At 42.7% G+C, this 18,425-nt stretch overlaps 1 protein-coding gene across 2 annotated transcripts; it reads left to right on the forward strand.

Annotated features, from left to right (window-relative positions):
• The first annotated feature begins 135 nt into the window (after nucleotides 1-135).
• LOC139415331 (saccharopine dehydrogenase-like oxidoreductase) lies at nucleotides 136-18,070 on the forward strand. 2 transcript variants are annotated; one of them, XR_011634958.1, is made up of 13 exons: nucleotides 172-693; nucleotides 3,084-3,196; nucleotides 3,567-3,647; nucleotides 3,924-4,053; nucleotides 4,450-4,499; nucleotides 4,866-4,996; nucleotides 5,254-5,371; nucleotides 6,543-6,662; nucleotides 7,127-7,183; nucleotides 7,376-7,487; nucleotides 7,667-7,748; nucleotides 8,121-8,274; nucleotides 17,384-18,070. XR_011634958.1 is itself a non-coding variant. In XM_071163393.1 (12 exons), the coding sequence occupies exons 1-12, from the start codon at nucleotides 501-503 to the stop codon at nucleotides 8,215-8,217; spliced, it is 1,284 nt and encodes a 427-aa protein (XP_071019494.1). In that variant the 5' UTR covers nucleotides 136-500; the 3' UTR covers nucleotides 8,218-10,665. The 2 variants fall into 2 exon arrangements, 1 of the variants encoding a protein (XP_071019494.1); XM_071163393.1 differs by lacking the exon at nucleotides 17,384-18,070 and having other exon boundaries at nucleotides 136-693; nucleotides 8,121-10,665.
• The last annotated feature ends 355 nt before the right edge of the window (nucleotides 18,071-18,425 follow it).

Consider the following 18,425-nt stretch of genomic DNA (forward strand, 5'->3'; position numbering starts at 1 on the left):
TTATACATAAATGATATAAAATAAAGTTGGTAAGAGATGTTATTTCATTGTTCACTTTGGCATGAGTTGTGCAATGTTGTAGCCTACGGTGCTCCTCTCAAGATGTAATACCACCAACAGGTCACAAGATGTCTCAGTGCACCATGAAACCAAACCAGCCACCATTATTCTAGAATTGTGTATTTATACTACGTACTATCTATCAAGCGTTGGGCTAGAGCTCAGTCGACTCATGCAATATTGTTGCGTAGTTTATGTTTTAAGGCAAAGGTCGCGTTATTTCGGATATCCATATTATGCCTACCCATGTGGTTTTATATATCTCAGCTGTAGTATTTCAATCTCGATATATATTCTTTTTTTTCCAAACATTGCAGTAATACCGAATGCATTGGTTAACATTGTAGTCAGTTGATTCATACGAAACACTACGATAACAAATCCTTTTGCGCGTCACTCTGCGTAAACTAGGCTACAGTAAACGGACGTTTTAGTGCGCAATGGCGACTGTAACCTCTACCAGACCTTATCATATTATAATATTCGGAGCCTCCGGTTTCACCGGGCAGTTTGTGGTGGAAGAGGTAGCCCGGACCGCCTTCGAAGGACCCAGCGGGTCTCTGAAATGGGCCTTGGCCGGGCGTAGCAGACAGCGGCTGGAGGGAGTTCTGAACCAAGCCGCCGAGACCCTCCGTACGTGTTTGACACTAATCAGAAAAGATAAGCGAGTGCCTGCTGCCAGTAAAATAATGATTTTATGTCAAGCATGGTTTGACTAGGCTACTACTGTATAACGATTAACAGCGGCAACGGTTTCAGTTGCTTTTAAACGACAAGGCCTATACACTTGCATTTTTTGTAAAAGGTGCTAGTTACAAAGGTCTCTTCAGTTTCTCTGCAGGGGAACCATTTTTATAGCGGTTCTTCCAATACACCTTTGTATAACAATTTGTACGGTTCTTCATTGCACTGATAGAACCAGAGGGTTCTTCATTACAATGTAAAATAAAAAATCACGGCTTCAGGTTGCAGTGAAAATATGGTATACCCTTAGGAAAAATAATTTGCAGTCAGAGTGCTGTATAACTGCAGTACACGCAAATAATGCCTCCAAAATACACTTTTTTTTTACAGCAGTAATTTTGCAGTGTAACTGCAGTTAGAGTATAACAGCAGCTGTACACGGCAGTTATTCTGCAATTACTGTGTCAAATACAACAGTGGACTGCAGTTACTGCACTTTTACTGCAGGTTCAAAACTGAAATCATTTTTCGTAAGGGAATATACAAAAATATACTTTATTGTTAGAGCTGGATTAAGGTGATGTTTTTGTATATATATATATATATATATATATATTCATCTCACAAGGAACCCTGAGTTTATTTTTGTTTTGACCCTTTTGGGTAACCCAATTGGGTTCTACATAGAACCCTCTTGTTGCAGGATTCTGTCATCTGTCCCTATGGGGGAACCTTTTGGGGTGCCACATAGAACCCTTTGATTTGTCCCTGTAGGGGAACCCTTTTGAGTTCCATTTAGAGCCCTCATGAAGAACCCTCTGGTTCCAGGTAAAACCAATGACAGGTCTACAGATATACTTATAGGATACTTCAGATGTGTTTATGGCATACACTGTTAGGTACTCGCCTGTCGGTGAGTACTGGTCAGTACCATTAAGGATACATGTGCGCAAATCTAGTATAATGGTACATTTCATTTTTCCCCCGTCTATAATTTACTGTCCGCTTGCTGCAAGTAGTTATTTTAAAATTCAGTAACTTCCTGTGACTGATCTCTGTCGCACTCACTGACCAGATGGTGTGGCTGGACGGTCAGTTGGTTGTCAACAATGAGGTTGAGGCCAGTTGAGGCTGAGATCCAAGTGTGCTAACCACAAAGGATTCTTAGTAGTTGTCAACTAATGTTAAGCTTGTAATCAGTATAGTTCAGTGAAAGTACAGTAAGTTACTGTGAATTTTACACTAACTTCTGACAGCTAGTTGCCAGTTAGGTAACGCAAACTTCCAGTCAGCTAACGGCCATTAAGTTACTGTGAAATACACTGCGGTGTTTGCCCTATATTCATTCAAATTGTTGCCACCGCGGCAAAAAAATCCTCTTAGACAAAAAGTCCTCTTAGACATTTCTGTCGAGATGCGCTTTTAAATGGATAGTCATTGGCTCCATGACTGGAAGTCTATGGGAACAGCTAGCATATCATTGCGCTAACACTAGTAACAATGCACACCCACCCCCCTGCTAACCTTGCCACCACTGCTGAAAAAAAAAATCCCAGGGGAAACACTGCACAGTAACCTCTTAACAGTGCAGCTCTTCATGGTCCCAAAGATTGCAGAACTGTCAGTGTTACAAGTAAAAGAGGTGCTCAACCTTTAACGACATAACCACCAACCACTTAAACTGGTACAACACTGGGCACAAATACACAACATTCAGTACCTTGTGGTTTACTGTACTTTCACTGCAACCAGTAGCCTCTACTGTACTTTCACTGCAACCAGTAGCCTCTACTGTACTGTAAAATTACAGGAACCTTTTTAACAATCTATCGTTTCATGGCATAAAGCAAAACATGGAGGAGAGGGAAAGAACAGGATGGGTCTTCACAGCCATCACAGCAGTGAAGAACCCGACCTGAAAAATGGTTACACATATCACCCTCACCTCTGACAAAGAACCCCTTTTTTTGTTTTGTTGTATGGGCACGCAGTGTCCGTTGTTCTCTACGGCTGAACTTGACCGTTAAACAGGTGTCTTGATATTTAACTGGGTACACAGGGACACTGCTGTTTAATCTTAGTTGATATTGATCCCACTGGCTTGCAACTTGCTTAATAATGGTCACCAATGCAAACAATATGATCAGTGATTCAGAGGGGTTGGGTTAAATGCGAAAGACACATTTCAGTTGAGTACATGCAGTTGTACAACAGACTAGGTATTCCCCTTTCCCTTTCTAAATGCCTAATTTAAACATTGCATTAAGCTATGATTTGCTGTAAATGTGTGCGTTTTAACCTATGCGTGCATTCAGGACGACTTTGCTCTCTGTTTCCAGGTAAGCCGGAGTTAAGGACTGAAGTTGAAATCATTGTGGCTGATGTTTCCCAAGCAGATTCATTGGCCATCATGTGCCAACAAGGACTAGTTGTTCTCAACTGTGTGGGGCCAGTAAGTCTACAGTAATAATGAATGTTGTTGTTATTGATACCTGGGATGAGGGCTGGCCTTTTGGGGTGTCATTTGTCCAGACTCCCAAGTTACTCTTGTCCCCAATGATAATTGGAAAGCTTGTTAGGAATATGCTGCCTGTGTAGCTGTGGCCACGGTACTGCTGTACAGTACAGTCGACTCAGCTTTACCAGTGCTTATGGAACCGTAATAGCATGTGGTCAATTGCAAAGGTATGTCAATTTGATAGGGAGATGATACTTTTGATAAAGGGTTGATGTCACACACACACACACACACACACACACACACACACCCATACCTCCATTAACACCCAAATCTTATGGAGTCCTTTTTCTTGTCTCCCTAGTACAGGTTCTATGGTGAGCCAGTGGTTAAGGCCTGCATAGAGAATGGAGCCCACTGCGTAGACATCTGTGGAGAACCTCAGGTAGTAGGCTCTGTCGTTACACAACACCATCATATTAAATGTCCGTCTTTATGGCTCATTTCAGTGCCTTCACTAGCCTCGGCCTCCAACCTAGTTTTATTACTGTCTTTACAGAGACAACGATGGTAGGATATGCATTCGGATTCTAGGAGCTTTATGCTCATATCATCCCTATTGCCAACATAGTCTGGTCGAAAGCAGTGCATGCCTTTTGGGATGCACCCCATGTCTCTCTGCTAGGTGTTTTTACGGTGGTCTTGTGTTGTGGCTCCGTAGTTCCTGGAGAGAATGCAACTGGAGTACCACAGCAGAGCGATGGACAGTGGAGTGTATGTGATTGGCAGCTGTGGCTTTGACTCCATACCAGCTGACATGGGCATCCTGTACACAAAGAACCAGTTTAAAGGTAGAGAGCTACACTGTTAATTGGGGGGGGTGAATGTTTTTTTTAAATATGTTTTATTATAGAGAAACAGCACTTGTTTGTGTCTCTGGGTTTGTGATGGCAGCCACCTGTGAAGAAGACACAGTTCTCATACTTATTTTTGCCCTTGACATTGTATCTGCAGGCTCTTTCTGCTTTACTGGTGTTTTTCCTGTTATCAATGATGAATTACAGCACCATTTTGGCAAAGAAGATGTTTGTGTTTTTAGCTGAATTCCAAACAGGGCGATACAGCTACAGTACACAATTAACTCACTGCGTTAGAAACCTCATTGGAAAAGGGTACAATCGGTGTGCTCGTCCAGTCTGTCCTTGAGTAAAGGATGTATAATAACCCTGTGTCATATCTGTTAACAGGAACACTGACAGCTGTGGAGAGCTTCCTGACTATACACACTGGTCCTGAGGTAGACAGCTCTATCACTTCTGGTTTCCTACATGCACTATGGGAAATGTAGTCATTACACGTGATCTACTCTTGAGATGATTCCAAGGTCCACACCATTGTTTTGTTTAGATCCAGCTATATGCCTCAATCCTGAATGAATAGGAACTATAGGCACCATCTAATTTCATCATTTCGTTAGACACAACAAATGGCATGGGACGCGGACTAGTAAACCACTTTTGAGGTCTGAAAATGTCAACAAACAATTTGTTTGTTGTCATGGGGAATTCTGATAGACTTTCATTTTGGAGTGAACCATTCCTTTAATAGTTTGTTTGTTGTCATGGTGACTTGGCTTAAGCTTTGGGATATTCCTTCTCTGTAGGGAGGCTGTGCCCACGACGGCACATGGCAGTCCGCCATCTACGGCTTTGCAGACAGCGGCTCCCTGAGGAAGCTGAGGAAGAAATTTGGCCACCAACCTCTCCCAGTTGTAGGAGCCACGGTCAAGAAGAGGTATTGGCAGATGTCTAATGTACAGACAGTCTGTGTTCACTCCATTTCCATTCAAAGTCATTGCATTTGAATGGTATGGCACAGTTGTTGCTTGGCAATGCTGAAGTGGATTTAGAGGACTTGTCTATCAACATAGATGAAATGAGTTGATGGCGTCTGTCTGTGCTGAATTCTGTGGGATGCTGATGCTGAAAATTTGAGAGTGTATTTGGAAGTAAACTGACGTGTGTGTGTGTGTGTGTGTGTGTATTCCTCAGGGGTAGCCTCTTCTTCAGTAAGGAGATTGACCAGTATGCCATACCCTTCATGGGCTCAGACCCATCAGTAGTCAGGAGATCCCAGCGCTTCCTATATGAGGGCCATCAGGAGTTACCAGTAAGATCTAACACAACCACACACCTCTATTGCCTGACTGGCTGCCTGCGTTCAGTCACTCAACGATGCCACATTGTGGTCTTGCTGATGCGTAGAGGTTTGGCATGGCAAGAAAACAATCAGTTGGCTAAAGCAGAAACAGACTGGTACCCAGGCTACCCCTCCTTTGCCCAGTATTTTATCCATTATGGCTAGTCTATACAACCTGTTCAATACAGAGACTGTCAAACCCCATCTACTGTCACATACAATACCCAGAGGGGTACACGCTCCTCTGTAGCTCAGTTGGTAGAGCATGGCACTTGCAGCACCTCAATAGTAGGTTTGATTCCTGTTTTGTATGCGCGTATGACGGTATGTCCGCGAAATTACGTTATTATTCTGTCATGTCCATAGTCTACCTCCGTATCTACGTGTCTCTCCCCTTCCTTGCTTTCACAACTCCTAATTAGGTCAAACAACTCTGTCTGTCAAACTTTTATTCCATTTACTAGCTTCCTATGAAACTATATAATGAAGCCTCATTTACTCACAAACATCCAATGTGGAGAGAAATGGATTGTAAAGAACCCCTGTCTTTCTTCACGTGGGGAGAAATAGACTGTAAAGAACCCCTGTCTGTCTTCACGTGGGGAAAAATTGATTGTAAAGAACCCCTGTCTTTCTTCACGTGGGGAAAAATAGATTGTAAAGAATTCCTGTCTTTCTTCATATCGAGAGAGAGAGAGATTGTAAAGAACCCCTGTCTTTCTTCACGTGGAGAGAGAGAGATTGTAAAGAACCCCTGTCTTTCTTCATATGGAGAGAGATTGTAAAGAACCCCTGTCTTTCTTCATGTGGAGAGAGATTGTAAAGAACCCCTGTCTTGCTTCATGTGGAGAGAGATAAATGATAATGAGTCATACAGCAGCTCCAAGTGATTCATCATCTTTCTCTCCTCATTATCTCTGTGGGGTGTCTCAACACTGCTCCTGGCCAATATAGTGCACTAGAGATTATAGTGCCTGTGATGTGCCCTTTCTCTAGCCTTTCCATGGCCTGGGGGAGTACTATTTAGAAGTAGGGGACATCAGTAGCTTACAGGAGCATGCAGGAGTTAAAAGTTATTTATCGAGTTCCCTTCTCTTTCTTTCTCTCTCCCTTTCTTTCCCCCTCCCGCCTCCCTCTTCAGGTACAGTACTCTGCATATGTAGGGGTCGGTGGCGTCTGGTCGTTGATAAAGATGTTCTGTGGTGGCCTGCTCTTCTGGTTCCTAGGGAAGTTCGGCCTGGGAAGGAAGCTCCTCATTACGGTGTGTGTCCAAAATTGCTATTGTCTATATAGTTCACTACTTTTGACCAGAGCCCAAGACCATATTCCCTATATAGTTCACTACTTTTGACCAGAGCCCAAGACCATATTCCCTATATAGTTCACTACTTTTGACCAGAGCCCAAGACCATATACCCTATATAGTATACAACTTTTGACCCGGGCCCCTACAATGTATTTCTCCACATTAGATGTCTGTGGAAATTATATTAACCAAGTAGTTTGGTTACCAATCTTGTAAAAATAGCCAGTCACAGTTGGTTGGCTTAATTAAGGGTAGTTAAAGGAGTGCAGAAAAGACACAAACAAATGGTCTGTCAGATCTGTGTGACTATAACATACAGTTACTGTACAGTGATAACAAGAAGAGAAATGACCTGTGTTGGAGATGGGAGGTAATCAGCTCAATTTTCCGGTGAATTGGTTGATGTTTCTCCTCCTCAGTTTCCAGAGTTCTTCTCCTTTGGCGTGTTCACCAAGGCTGGACCCAGCAGGAAGCAGGTACAGTAGTGGACTCAGGCCCGATGGAAACAGTACATGAATGGCCCGGTCATAGCCATGTGTCTAGTGAGAAGAACCTCCATAAACGTTTCATGCTTAAGTCAAGTTTTGAATGCAGGCATTGTAGAATGTTGATAACACACACACATATATATATATATATAGCGGTAAGACTCTTCTCTCCTATCCCAGATGGAGGGAACATCTTTCAGTCTGACGTTTTTCGGGGAGGGCTATGCTGAGGGGCTGGACCCGTCTCAGGGAAGACCCAACGCTAGGATCTGTACCCAGATACACGGAGCAGGTAATACATTGTCTCTGATTGTAGCCTTGTTTTTGGTTTAGTTGTAATGCAGGTCAGGGTCATGTCTATTCATGCTCTGTCCAATGTCCACACAGTGCTTATTATTTTCTTTGTTTTGATTATCATTGGTCTACTATAGTTTTTGTTGATAAACTATGTTGACTTTCATTGGTCCACAGAGCCTGGCTATGTAGCCACACCTGTTGCTATGGTACAGGCAGCTATCACTGTGCTGAATGAACCACAATTCCTTCCTATAAAGTGAGTCAGGTGCCTCTCACTCTCTCTCTCTCTCTCGTGAATATTTTATAGTTCTACAAGGAATAAAGTCAGACACACTGGTACATCAAATATGCAGCTATCATTACTGTTCACATTGGTACATCAAATATGCAGCTATCATTACTGTTCACATTGGTACATCAAATATGCAGCTATCATTACTGTTCACATTGGTACATCAAATATGCAGCTATCATTACTGTTCACATTGGTACATCAAATATGCAGCTATCATTACTGTTCACACTGGTACATCAAATATGCAGCTATCATTACAATGTAACAGTACATATATATGGTAATATATGCATGTACAGGACCTAGAAGTAAACACTATGTTGTGATTGACAGGGGAGGAGTGTACAGTCCAGGAGCTGCATTTGCCAGGACAACTCTCATTGACCGCCTCAACAGACATGGCCTGGTGTTCTCAGTGAAGAGATTCTGACGAGAGGGTCTGAGAAAAAGGACTCCTGCCTGTGCCCAATCCCAACCCTTAGGACATGTATGGCTGCTAAATTCTGCTGCATTTCGTGCATCTGGGTGGCAGTGGCATTTCTATTATATCTGAGAGGTTTGGATTTGAACCGTTTTTTTTTGTTAGCAATATAGAAATTGGTAATATCTTCACTTTGCCCTCTGGTGGGCATGGTAGTATATTCACCATATTTTTTATACCCATCCAATCCTTTCAGATCTACATGAAGTGCCATGGTGTACAGGCGAATTAGGGTGTTGAGCGATACTCGAGCCCCCTATCACCCCCTAGCCCTAGTCCCACCAGCTCTGCGTATCTATTGCTTAACGCGATGACTGCTGTGGTCAAATGTTAGAGGAAATACTGGATGTCAATATTAGGTCACATGGACAAACCTCATCCCCTTAAAGTTGTATCTGTCTCCCCTTAAAGCCGTACACTATCAGGCTGAGGACACAGGCATTCAGACATCCGGCCACATTGTTACCATTCTCGTCTGAAGTCTGTGTGTCTCTCGTGGCCCGTTTCAACTGTCTTTTTAATGGCTTCACAATTTTGGTCATGCAGAGGTGTCACTCAATCTCTCGGTGGGTTTCAAATCAATTGTCCGTAATACAAGTGGCTTATTTGTGTTGTTAATGTGTAAGGGAGTGTCCTTGACCCAGCTTATACAGCTCTCCACAGTAGGATGTAGTGGAGGACTAGTCTAAGGGCTGTTGTGTGGTCTTGTAGCCAAGAAAGGACTGTGGCCTCTCGGTTCTTTATTCCGTGTTTTAATTCACATTTTAACACACATATTTTGCCACAGTGTGCGTGCGTGTGCTCGTCACATGGCATTTAATCAGACTAGTCCAAGGGCATTATAAGAAAGACTTTCAGAAAGGTGTTTCAGATTTTCCGAATAATACCAGTGTTTTATACACGTGGTGCTATTCTGTTTTTGTGTTATGTAAAAATAACAAGCAAGCAGTACACACTGCTCTGTACAAGTATAAACACACACATATGGTAACCTGAAAATGTAACGACAAATATCGCCTCAGACTGTGCGACCTAAATCATGTTTATAAGCTAACAAAAATGGTTTCAAATGAGGTCTACACCAATGCCCATCAGCACATTCAAGACCCAACCTCCCCACTAGGTGGTGGTGTTTCTCTAATTACACATTCCCTTCCCACTTCCCAAATATTTACACACCACTAACTAGATGAGCTGTCAGTTAAGGTAATTCGCCTGTGAGAGGAGACATGGGATGGTACAATATTTAACCTCAAATAAAAGTCCATGTATACACTTTTAGCCAGAATGGATGGGGGAGGCGGGGTTTATCATGGGTAACAGATGTGGTTATGTGAATGAGGAGGGTCAAGGTTGGAAGGACCTGGGAGGCATTGTCTCTAGACTGTGACTCAACCTCCTTTCTCTTCCCTCCTTAGCCTCCCTTCCCTCTTCAGCTCTGTCTCTCCCCTTCCACCACCACTATCGCAACAACTCTGTTAGCAGAGCATTACAGAGAGAGAGAGAAAGGGAGAGAGAGACAGAGAGAGCAGTGTCCTCGTTCTACTGTAGTGATACAGAGGGAAATAGACAGGTTTGTTCAATCATAAAACTGTGGGAGAGTAATTGTTAAGAAGCGTGGTTAAGTACAGGGTGTATAGCATAGCTATACGTGTTGCTGAGGAAACGAACAGGGAAAGGGAAAAAGAGAGCAAGACAGGAGGATACAGTGGTCTGTTTCCCTATGCACATAGGCTACAGGAGCCCCATCCCTCTTCCCTGCCCTCCTCTCCCTCCCCCACATCCCGCCATCGTGAGTGTGATGTTATTCATGCCATCTCCCTCACCATGGCCAGCTCGTCCCCTCTTCTATCTCCCTCTCCTTTCCCCTCATCTCTTCATCCCCTCTTCAATCACCTTTCTACTCCTCAATCCTCTCCTGCTGACTTGTCTCCTCTTCACTTCTCCTTTGCTCTCTCCCACTCTCTATCTCTTCTCTTATCCTCCCCTCTTCTGACTGATCCCTTCCTCAGTCCAGCAAACAGCCTCCACCCTACCAGTTAGTCATGATGTTTAGAGTGGGCTGCTGAGCAAAACACCTATCGGGCGCTCCCAGCCCCGCATTCACTCTCTATTTAACTATCTCTCTCTCTCCCTTTCTCTCTTGTCTTTTCTGTTCTTCCTTTCTTTCTCCTCTGACTTTCTGTTTACCTTATCTCTCCTCCCCGCTATCTCTTTCTATTTCTTTCTTTCATCCTCTTGCTGTCTCTCTCTGTCCTCTCTCTCTCAGTGGTGACCCATCATTCAGGGCAGGTGGGGCCTGTTTTGCATGTTATTTTGGCATTAATACATGTCACAAATCAGTTAGAAAACAATGTAAAAAATAAGTTATTGATTTAATAAAGACGCATAAAAACATGTTCTCTTTTTTTGCTTGAGAAAGGCAGCTCCAAAATGCCGGTGTTTCAGTCCAGCTCAGTGCTTTCTGTGGCGGAGGGGCAGCCAGATGAAAAACACAGAGTGTAGGGGTTGGTCATCTTCTCTAGTTGCGCCACGATTGGCTCAGTGTTCTATCACTCATGGGGACACTGCATGACTGCAAAACCTACAGGGAAAGCTAGAAAGTTCAAGCCCCCTTGGGTGCTGCCATAGATTTACATTAGAAGTGCCCATCCAAGAAGGCTCAAGGTCATTGGCCACAGATAAAATGACGTCAAATCACGTTATATCTACCGTAGCTTTGATTGGACTGATCATGTCAACATTATACTTTCAAAATCTTAGCTAGCAAACTAGACAGGCAGTCATCATTAATCATGTCGACAATCTACTGGCAAATCCTTTCATATGAAGAGAAATTATAGATGAAACGTATTGGTGCTCATCAGCCATTGGACATAAACATTACACAGCAAGTTGGAAATCACAGATTCAACAAAGAGTGGTTTGGAAGGAATCAGTGGCTAACTGCGAGTGTTGCAAAGCAATCACTATTTTGCTTCCCCTGTATGCTATGCAGCATTCAAAACAACTGGAAATTCAGAACTGGAAAATCTCAACCTTCAGTGAGTTCAAGACAGCTGGGATTCAGGAAAAAAATAGCTTCAACTGGAAAAATAATTTTTGAACGGTCATCCAAGTCGGAAACTGGCATCTTTCTAGAACTCCGACCTGAAGATCACTGACGTTTTCCAGTTCCCAGTTGTCTTGATAGCACTGTCGTGTCTTTACTATCATTAAACTGAAGACATAGGAGAATGTGCCCTAGTGGGCTAAACCGGCATGGCAGCTTGTTAGACAAAAGGGGAAGTGGGGGTCGACTAAGAAGTCACTACATAGTGAAAATTATAACAATTGAAATGCTAATCCCTTGCACATGAACGCTCACTCATTCGTGAACAATTGCAATCAATATAAACTGCTCAAAAAAATAAAGGGAACACTTAAATAACATCCTAGATCTGAATGAATGAAATATTCTTATTAAATACTTTTTTCTTTACATAGTTGAATGTGCTGACAACAAAATCACACAAAGATTATCAATGGAAATCAAATTTATCAACCCATGGAGGTCTGGATTTGGAGTCACACTCAAAATTAAAGTGGAAAACCACACTACAGGCTGATCCAACGTTGATGTAATGTCCTTAAAACAAGTCAAAATGAGGCTCAGTAGTGTGTGTGGCCTCCACGTGCCTGTATGACCTCCCTACAACGCCTGGGCATGCTCCTGATGAGGTGGCGGATGGTCTCCTGAGGGATCTCCTCCCAGACCTGGACTAAAGCATCCGCCAACTCCTGGACAGTCTGTGGTGCAACGTGGCGTTGGTGGATGGAGCGAGACATGATGTCCCAGATGTGCTCAATTGGATTCAGGTCTGGGGAACGGGCGGGCCAGTCCATAGCATCAATGCCTTCCTCTTGCAGGAACTGCTGACACATGCCAGCCACATGAGGTCTAGCATTGTCTTGCATTAGGAGGAACCCAGGGCCAACCGCACCAGCATATGGTCTCACAAGGGGTCTGAAGATCTCATCTCGGTACCTAATGGCAGTCAGGCTACCTCTGGCGAGCACACGGAGCGCTGTGCGGCCCCCCAAAGAAATGCCACCACACACCATGACTGACCCACCGCCAACCGGTCATGCTGGAGGATGTTGCAAGCAGCAGAACGTTCTCCACGGCGTCTCCAGACTCTGTCACGTCTGTCACATGTGCTCAGTGTGAACCTGCTTTTATCTGTGAAGAGCACAGGGCACCAGTGGCGAATTTGCCAATCTTGTTGTTCTCTGGCAAATGCCAAACGTCCTGCACGGTGTTGGGCTGTAAGCACAACCCCCACCTGTGGATGTCAAGCCCTCATACCACCCTCATGGAGTCTGTTTCTGACCGTTTGAGCAGACACATGCACATTTGTGGCCTGCTGGAAGTCATTTTGCAGGGCTCTGGCAGTGCTCCTCCTGCTCCTCCTTGCACAAAGGCGGAGGTAGCGGTCCTGCTGCTGGGTTGTTGCCCTCCTACGGCCTCCTCCACGTCTCCTGATGTACTGGCCTGTCTCCTGGTAGCGCCTCCATGCTCTGGACACTACGCTGACAGACACAGCAAACCTTCTTGCCACAGCTCGCATTGATGTGCCATCCTGGATGAGCTGCACTACCTGAGCCACTTGTGTGGGTTGTAGACGCCGTCTCATGCTACCACTAGAGTGAAAGCACCGCCAGCATTCAAAAGTGACTCGAAAACATCAGCCAGGAAGCATAGGAACTGAGAAGTGGTGGGTCAACCACTCCTTTATTGGGGGTATCTTGCTAATTGCCTATAATTTCCACCTGTTGTCTATTTCATTTGCACAACAGCATGTGAAATTTATTGTCAATCAGTGTTGCTTCCTAAGTGGACAGTTTGATTTCACAGAAGTGTGATTGACTTGGAGTTACATTGTGTTGTTTATTAAGTGTTCCCTTTATTTTTTTGAGCAGTGTATATATTTACGCTCAGTTTGTCGTCTTGATCGCTGGTGTTTCTTTTGTAGAATTGTCCGTCTCTCTCCCTCTCTCTCTTGGTTGTGGTTAGAGGGGATAGTTTAGAGTGACATTCGTTATAGAATGGATGTTTCGGCGGTTGTCGTTCTTCGTGTTCAATGATACCGAATTCCTAGCTGCAGACTAGTAATTAATATCAAAGACTTGTTCTTATTCTGTCGGTATCGATAGTCTAAGAGTTTAACCACGTGGTATGGTTAAAAGATTCAGCAATGGTCTGCAACCTTTAGCCATCTCGTAATTGAGGTAAGCTCGGTCTGCTGATCGAAAACCCGAGTGGGGGTTTTATTCGGAAGGGCCGAAAAAGGGCTGTCCCAGGAGGCCTGACCCTAACTGGGCTCAGGGGCGGTCCTCTGATTTAGTTAAATACAATTCCCTTTTGATTTGTTCTTCATTAAACAGTCCAAAATCATATTACACAATTATACAAACAGTATCATACTCACTCATTCATCTTATACAACAATTAGATGTAAACCTCATATCTGAGGCTATTATATAAACAGCGTTATGGTAATGTGGCCACACCGTCTCCCATGAGCTTCCCCAAGTTGTGACAAACGGACCAGTTCGTAGCTGGATTCTTCACCGATCTTTTATACTTTCTCCGGAACATGAAATCTGTTCGTACCTCAAGTTCTGTGAGGTGGAAGGAATTCCTTTGTTCTCCATGAAAATCTACTCCCTCTATACTGTGTGTCCATGAGGAGATTCTCAGGAATTTACGACGTCTCTCTGACTACAGCAACTTCGTTGAAGGAGGAAAGGGGGAGGCAGGGAGAGGGGGATGGGGCTTGCTATACCCAAAGAGGCCAACAATAGACAGCACCATAAATCCATAGAATGTTAGACTTTGATGACAAAGTTTTATGACAAAATTTTCCCACAAGAAGGACCGCCTCTGTATTCTGAATGGCACAGCGGTCTAAGGCACTGCATCGCAATTGGGCCAGCGTCGTCCGGGTTGGGGGGGGCTTTGGCCGGCAGGGATGTCCTTGTCCCATTGCTGTCTAGCGACTCCTGTGGCGGGCTTGGAGCATGCACACTGACACAGTCGCCAGGTGTACAGTGTTTCCTCCGACACATTGGTGTGGCTGGCTTCCGGGTTAAGTGGGCATTGTGTCAAGAAGCAGTGAATCTTGGTTGGGTCGTGTTTCGGAGGACGCATGGCTCTCAACCTCCGCTGTCCGTACGGGAGTTGCAGCGATGAGACAAGACTGTAACTACCAATTGGATAGCACGAAATTGGGGAGGAAAAGGCGTAAAAGTTAAAAAATAAAATACATGAAGGACTGCATCGCCACCTTCTTGTTCGAGTGAGCACAGCGCAATGGTGAGTCCAAAAATGTCTTGTATGCTGCTGCATAAATTATGTAAGATATGTATACTTAAATTGACTCAAATTATGTCAGTTAGCCTATCAGAAGCGTCTAAAGCCATGACATAATTTTCTGGAATTTTCCAGGCTGTTTAAAGGCACAGTCAACTTAGTGTATGTAAACTTCTGACCCACTGGAATTGTGATACAGTGAAATATTCGTGAAATAATCTGTCTGTAAACAATTGTTGGAAGAATTACATGTGTCATGCACAAAGTAGATGATTTGCCAAAACTATAGTTTGTTAACAAGAAATTTGTGGAGTGGTTGAAAAACGAGTTGAAAAACGGTTAAAGCGAGGGGTTCCTCTCGGGGAACGCCCCCCCCCCGTTCAGCTCAAACCGTGGCGCAGGCAATGCAAAAATATTCTTAGAAATATTTAACCTCCACACATTAACAAGTCCAATACCTCAATTGAAAGATAAACACATTGTTCATCTACCCAGCATGTCAGATTGTTTAAATGTTTTACGGCGAAAACACACCACATATTTGTATTAGACCACCACCGAAACAAAGACAAGAGGCAGCCATTTTGTCCCAGAAAATATAAAATGATAAAAGCAGGATTAAAAAATAAATCATTCACTTTCCTTTTGAAAATCTTCATCAGATGACAGTAATAGGACATGTTACACAGTACATATTTTTTTTCTCAATAATATGCCATTTATATCCATAAATGTCCATTTACATTGAATTCATGTTCAGAAAATACTCAAAAATGTCCGGAGAAATTATAGATAGCGCCGCAAGATAACATAAATAGACATCATAAACTTTGACTAAATATACATGTTCTACATATAGTTAGAAAGATATACTGCTTCTTAATGCAATCGCTTTGTCACATTTATTTTTAACGTTACAGAAATCGCTCACTATTCAATAATCTGAGACGGCGCTCAGACATAAGCAATATTTCTCCGCTATGTTGGAGTCAACAGAAACACAAAATTACAACATAAATATTCCCTTACCTTTGATGGTCTTCGTTCAGAATGTAGTGGAAGGGGTCATACTTACCCAAAACATCGTTTGGTTTCAAGTCGTGTGTCTTTGTATTAGCATCTGCTAGCAGTATCAGCTGAAATGCACCCAAAATTTCCTCTGGTCCCGAAAAGTTGCGCATCAAAACTTCAAAATTACATATTATATGTCGACTAAACTGGTCAAACTAAGTGCAGAATCAAGCTTTAGGATGTTCTAAACGTACAAAACAATTCTCAATTCAACCGGTCATTGTTACTTCTTCTCAGGCGAGCTGGAACAAAGGAATGACTGTGTCCAATTCGCGCCCTAACGCACAGGTATTTTCTCGTGACACGCACTCAATTCACTCCCAAAGAGTCAAAACTCGCGGGATTTGAACAATTAAACGCTGTACTGAATGAGGACATCTAGTGGAAGACATAAAAAGTGTCCCCAGATCCATAGCTGGTTAGGAAGGGTGGGGGCGATGGCGTCAAAGTTGCCCCAACTTTCATGATCCCAAAACTAGTTAGGGAGATTGCCTGCCCTGTGAGTTCTGCTATACTTAGAGACATAATTCCAACGGTTTTAGAAGCTTTAGAGTGTTTTCTATCCAATAATAATTATTATATGCATATATTAGCAATTTTGGACAGATTTTTTTTCAGTTTACTATGGGCACGCAATTCCTCCAAAGGGGGCAGTATTCTGCCTAGGCCTAACAGGTTTTAAAGGGACTCCAACCTAAGTGTATGTTAACTTCCGACTTCAACTGTACCTTTCCATGGTTGCAGAATCTTATCTATTTTTGCTAACTTTCTATTGAAAATAATTGTTGTAAGATCATATATTTTTTTGAATGTGAATAGCAAGTATGTCTGCTTCACCCATCCACCCATTTTATTGGTAAACTACAAGGTAGTGTTAACACAGTATTTTTTAACGATCCAATACATAATATGGTACACTTGTCATAGTTAGGTTTTAATCCAGAGGGGATAGAAAAGTGATTAAGATCTTCAATGAGACTGTGCAGGGATCCAGATTGTGGATTTAAGAAACAACTAGAGTCATCGGCATGCATTGAAACTTTGACACTTTATCCATAGGATTTGTAACCCATTGATGTTCTTGTTGGATCTAATTTTAATAGCTAGCATTTCAATGGCCATAATAAATAGATATGGAGACAACGGATAGCTTTATTTTACTCCTCTTGTCATGACATTGGCCTGTTGGGGGAGGTTTATGACCCCCATAAATACCTTCCCCCCTGTTTCTCTCTGTCTACTCTATAGAGTTGACTCTTTAAAATCCCGTTGTTAACATAGAGAGTCTGGGAACATCAAAAAGTGGGGAAAAGGAACCATATTTCGGTAATCCAACTAGCTGAAAATATGCGTTGGTAGGTAGAGAATATGATTTCAGATCAGTTGGCGTCTGAGACATTATTACTGATGATAGGACAACATAAACTTTATCTTGGAAAGTCTACACATTCTAGTTATCAGATTCACACGGAATTGTTGTGCAATTTAAATGTTTAAATGTGAAACTATTTGTGAAAAGATTAAATGTAATTTTAGCTTCTAAAGGAGAGAATTGGTTGTCATAGAGTAAACTCTGCTCACTCAGAGGCCCCGCCCAAGTGAACAGACATTGGTTGTAAACTGTGAAACATGCCCTTCTCTTCACCACTAAATAAACCCATTGACGAAAATTCTACTTTCTGTTCCAAGGACGTGAGGACTTGCGGTCCCTGCATTAAAAGGACAGAACTAAGCCAACCTCTTCATGAGCTCTGGTTGAACGACAAGAACCTAACGAAATTAGCATCGAATCTCAATGTGAAGGTGACGATCTACACGCCGGAAGGATGAATTTCGACTATACCAGCCAGAATATAGTATGAGCATATAGCATGGCAACATGGTATGAACTTTGAACTCTTAATCACTAAAGAAGTGATACATCCTAGCAGTTGCATTAGCAACAGCAGCTGTAAACATGGGCTAGGAAAGGACGGACAAAAGTATCTATTCTACCACACGACAACAGTATTACCATGTATCCGTTCTACCACGAGACATTCAAAGGTCAACCCGGCCTCCTATCTACGGCCAATCTACCGAAGCGCAGCTCAGAGTAAATATTTATTGCATTTTCATTTTCCAAATGGGCAGTTATTTAGAATGCCTAAGATTCTGCATTTACGATAGCATAGCTTCTCCCTTTGTTACGCAATCTTCCCACGCTCTCATTCGAACCCAACCCCCTCTCTTTGTGTAACCAGCCATCATATCGGTTCCGTCCACCAGGGACGTTTTCTTGTATGACATCATTTGTAATCAATGTATGATCCATTCTGTGTATGTGTAATTCTGTGTGACTGTTTAGGTATTTAGTAAATAAATAATTTAACCAAATGTTGTATTGCTGATTCAACTTGTTAGCCAGGGTTCGTGAAGATAACCAAGAATTTACAACTTTCAGATAAGAGTTTATTCGGAAGATAACAGCTCTATAAACATTATTTCGTGGTGCCCCGACTTTCTAGTTAATTACATTTACATGGTTAGTTCAATCAGGTAATATTAATTACTGAGAAATTATTTTATAGAATAGCATGTCATATCACTTAATCCGGCATAGCCAAAGACACGACACTCTTAAAAACTCGATACTTTCTGAGAAGTAACCATTATTTACTATTTTACATCTGGGGTTGCTGTACATATCTTTAACCTATTCTATAAGAGATTCACCAAAATTAAAGTGATC

Source organism: Oncorhynchus clarkii, chromosome 8, assembly GCF_045791955.1.
Source record: "Oncorhynchus clarkii lewisi isolate Uvic-CL-2024 chromosome 8, UVic_Ocla_1.0, whole genome shotgun sequence".
NCBI classification, from domain to species: domain Eukaryota; kingdom Metazoa; phylum Chordata; class Actinopteri; order Salmoniformes; family Salmonidae; genus Oncorhynchus; species Oncorhynchus clarkii.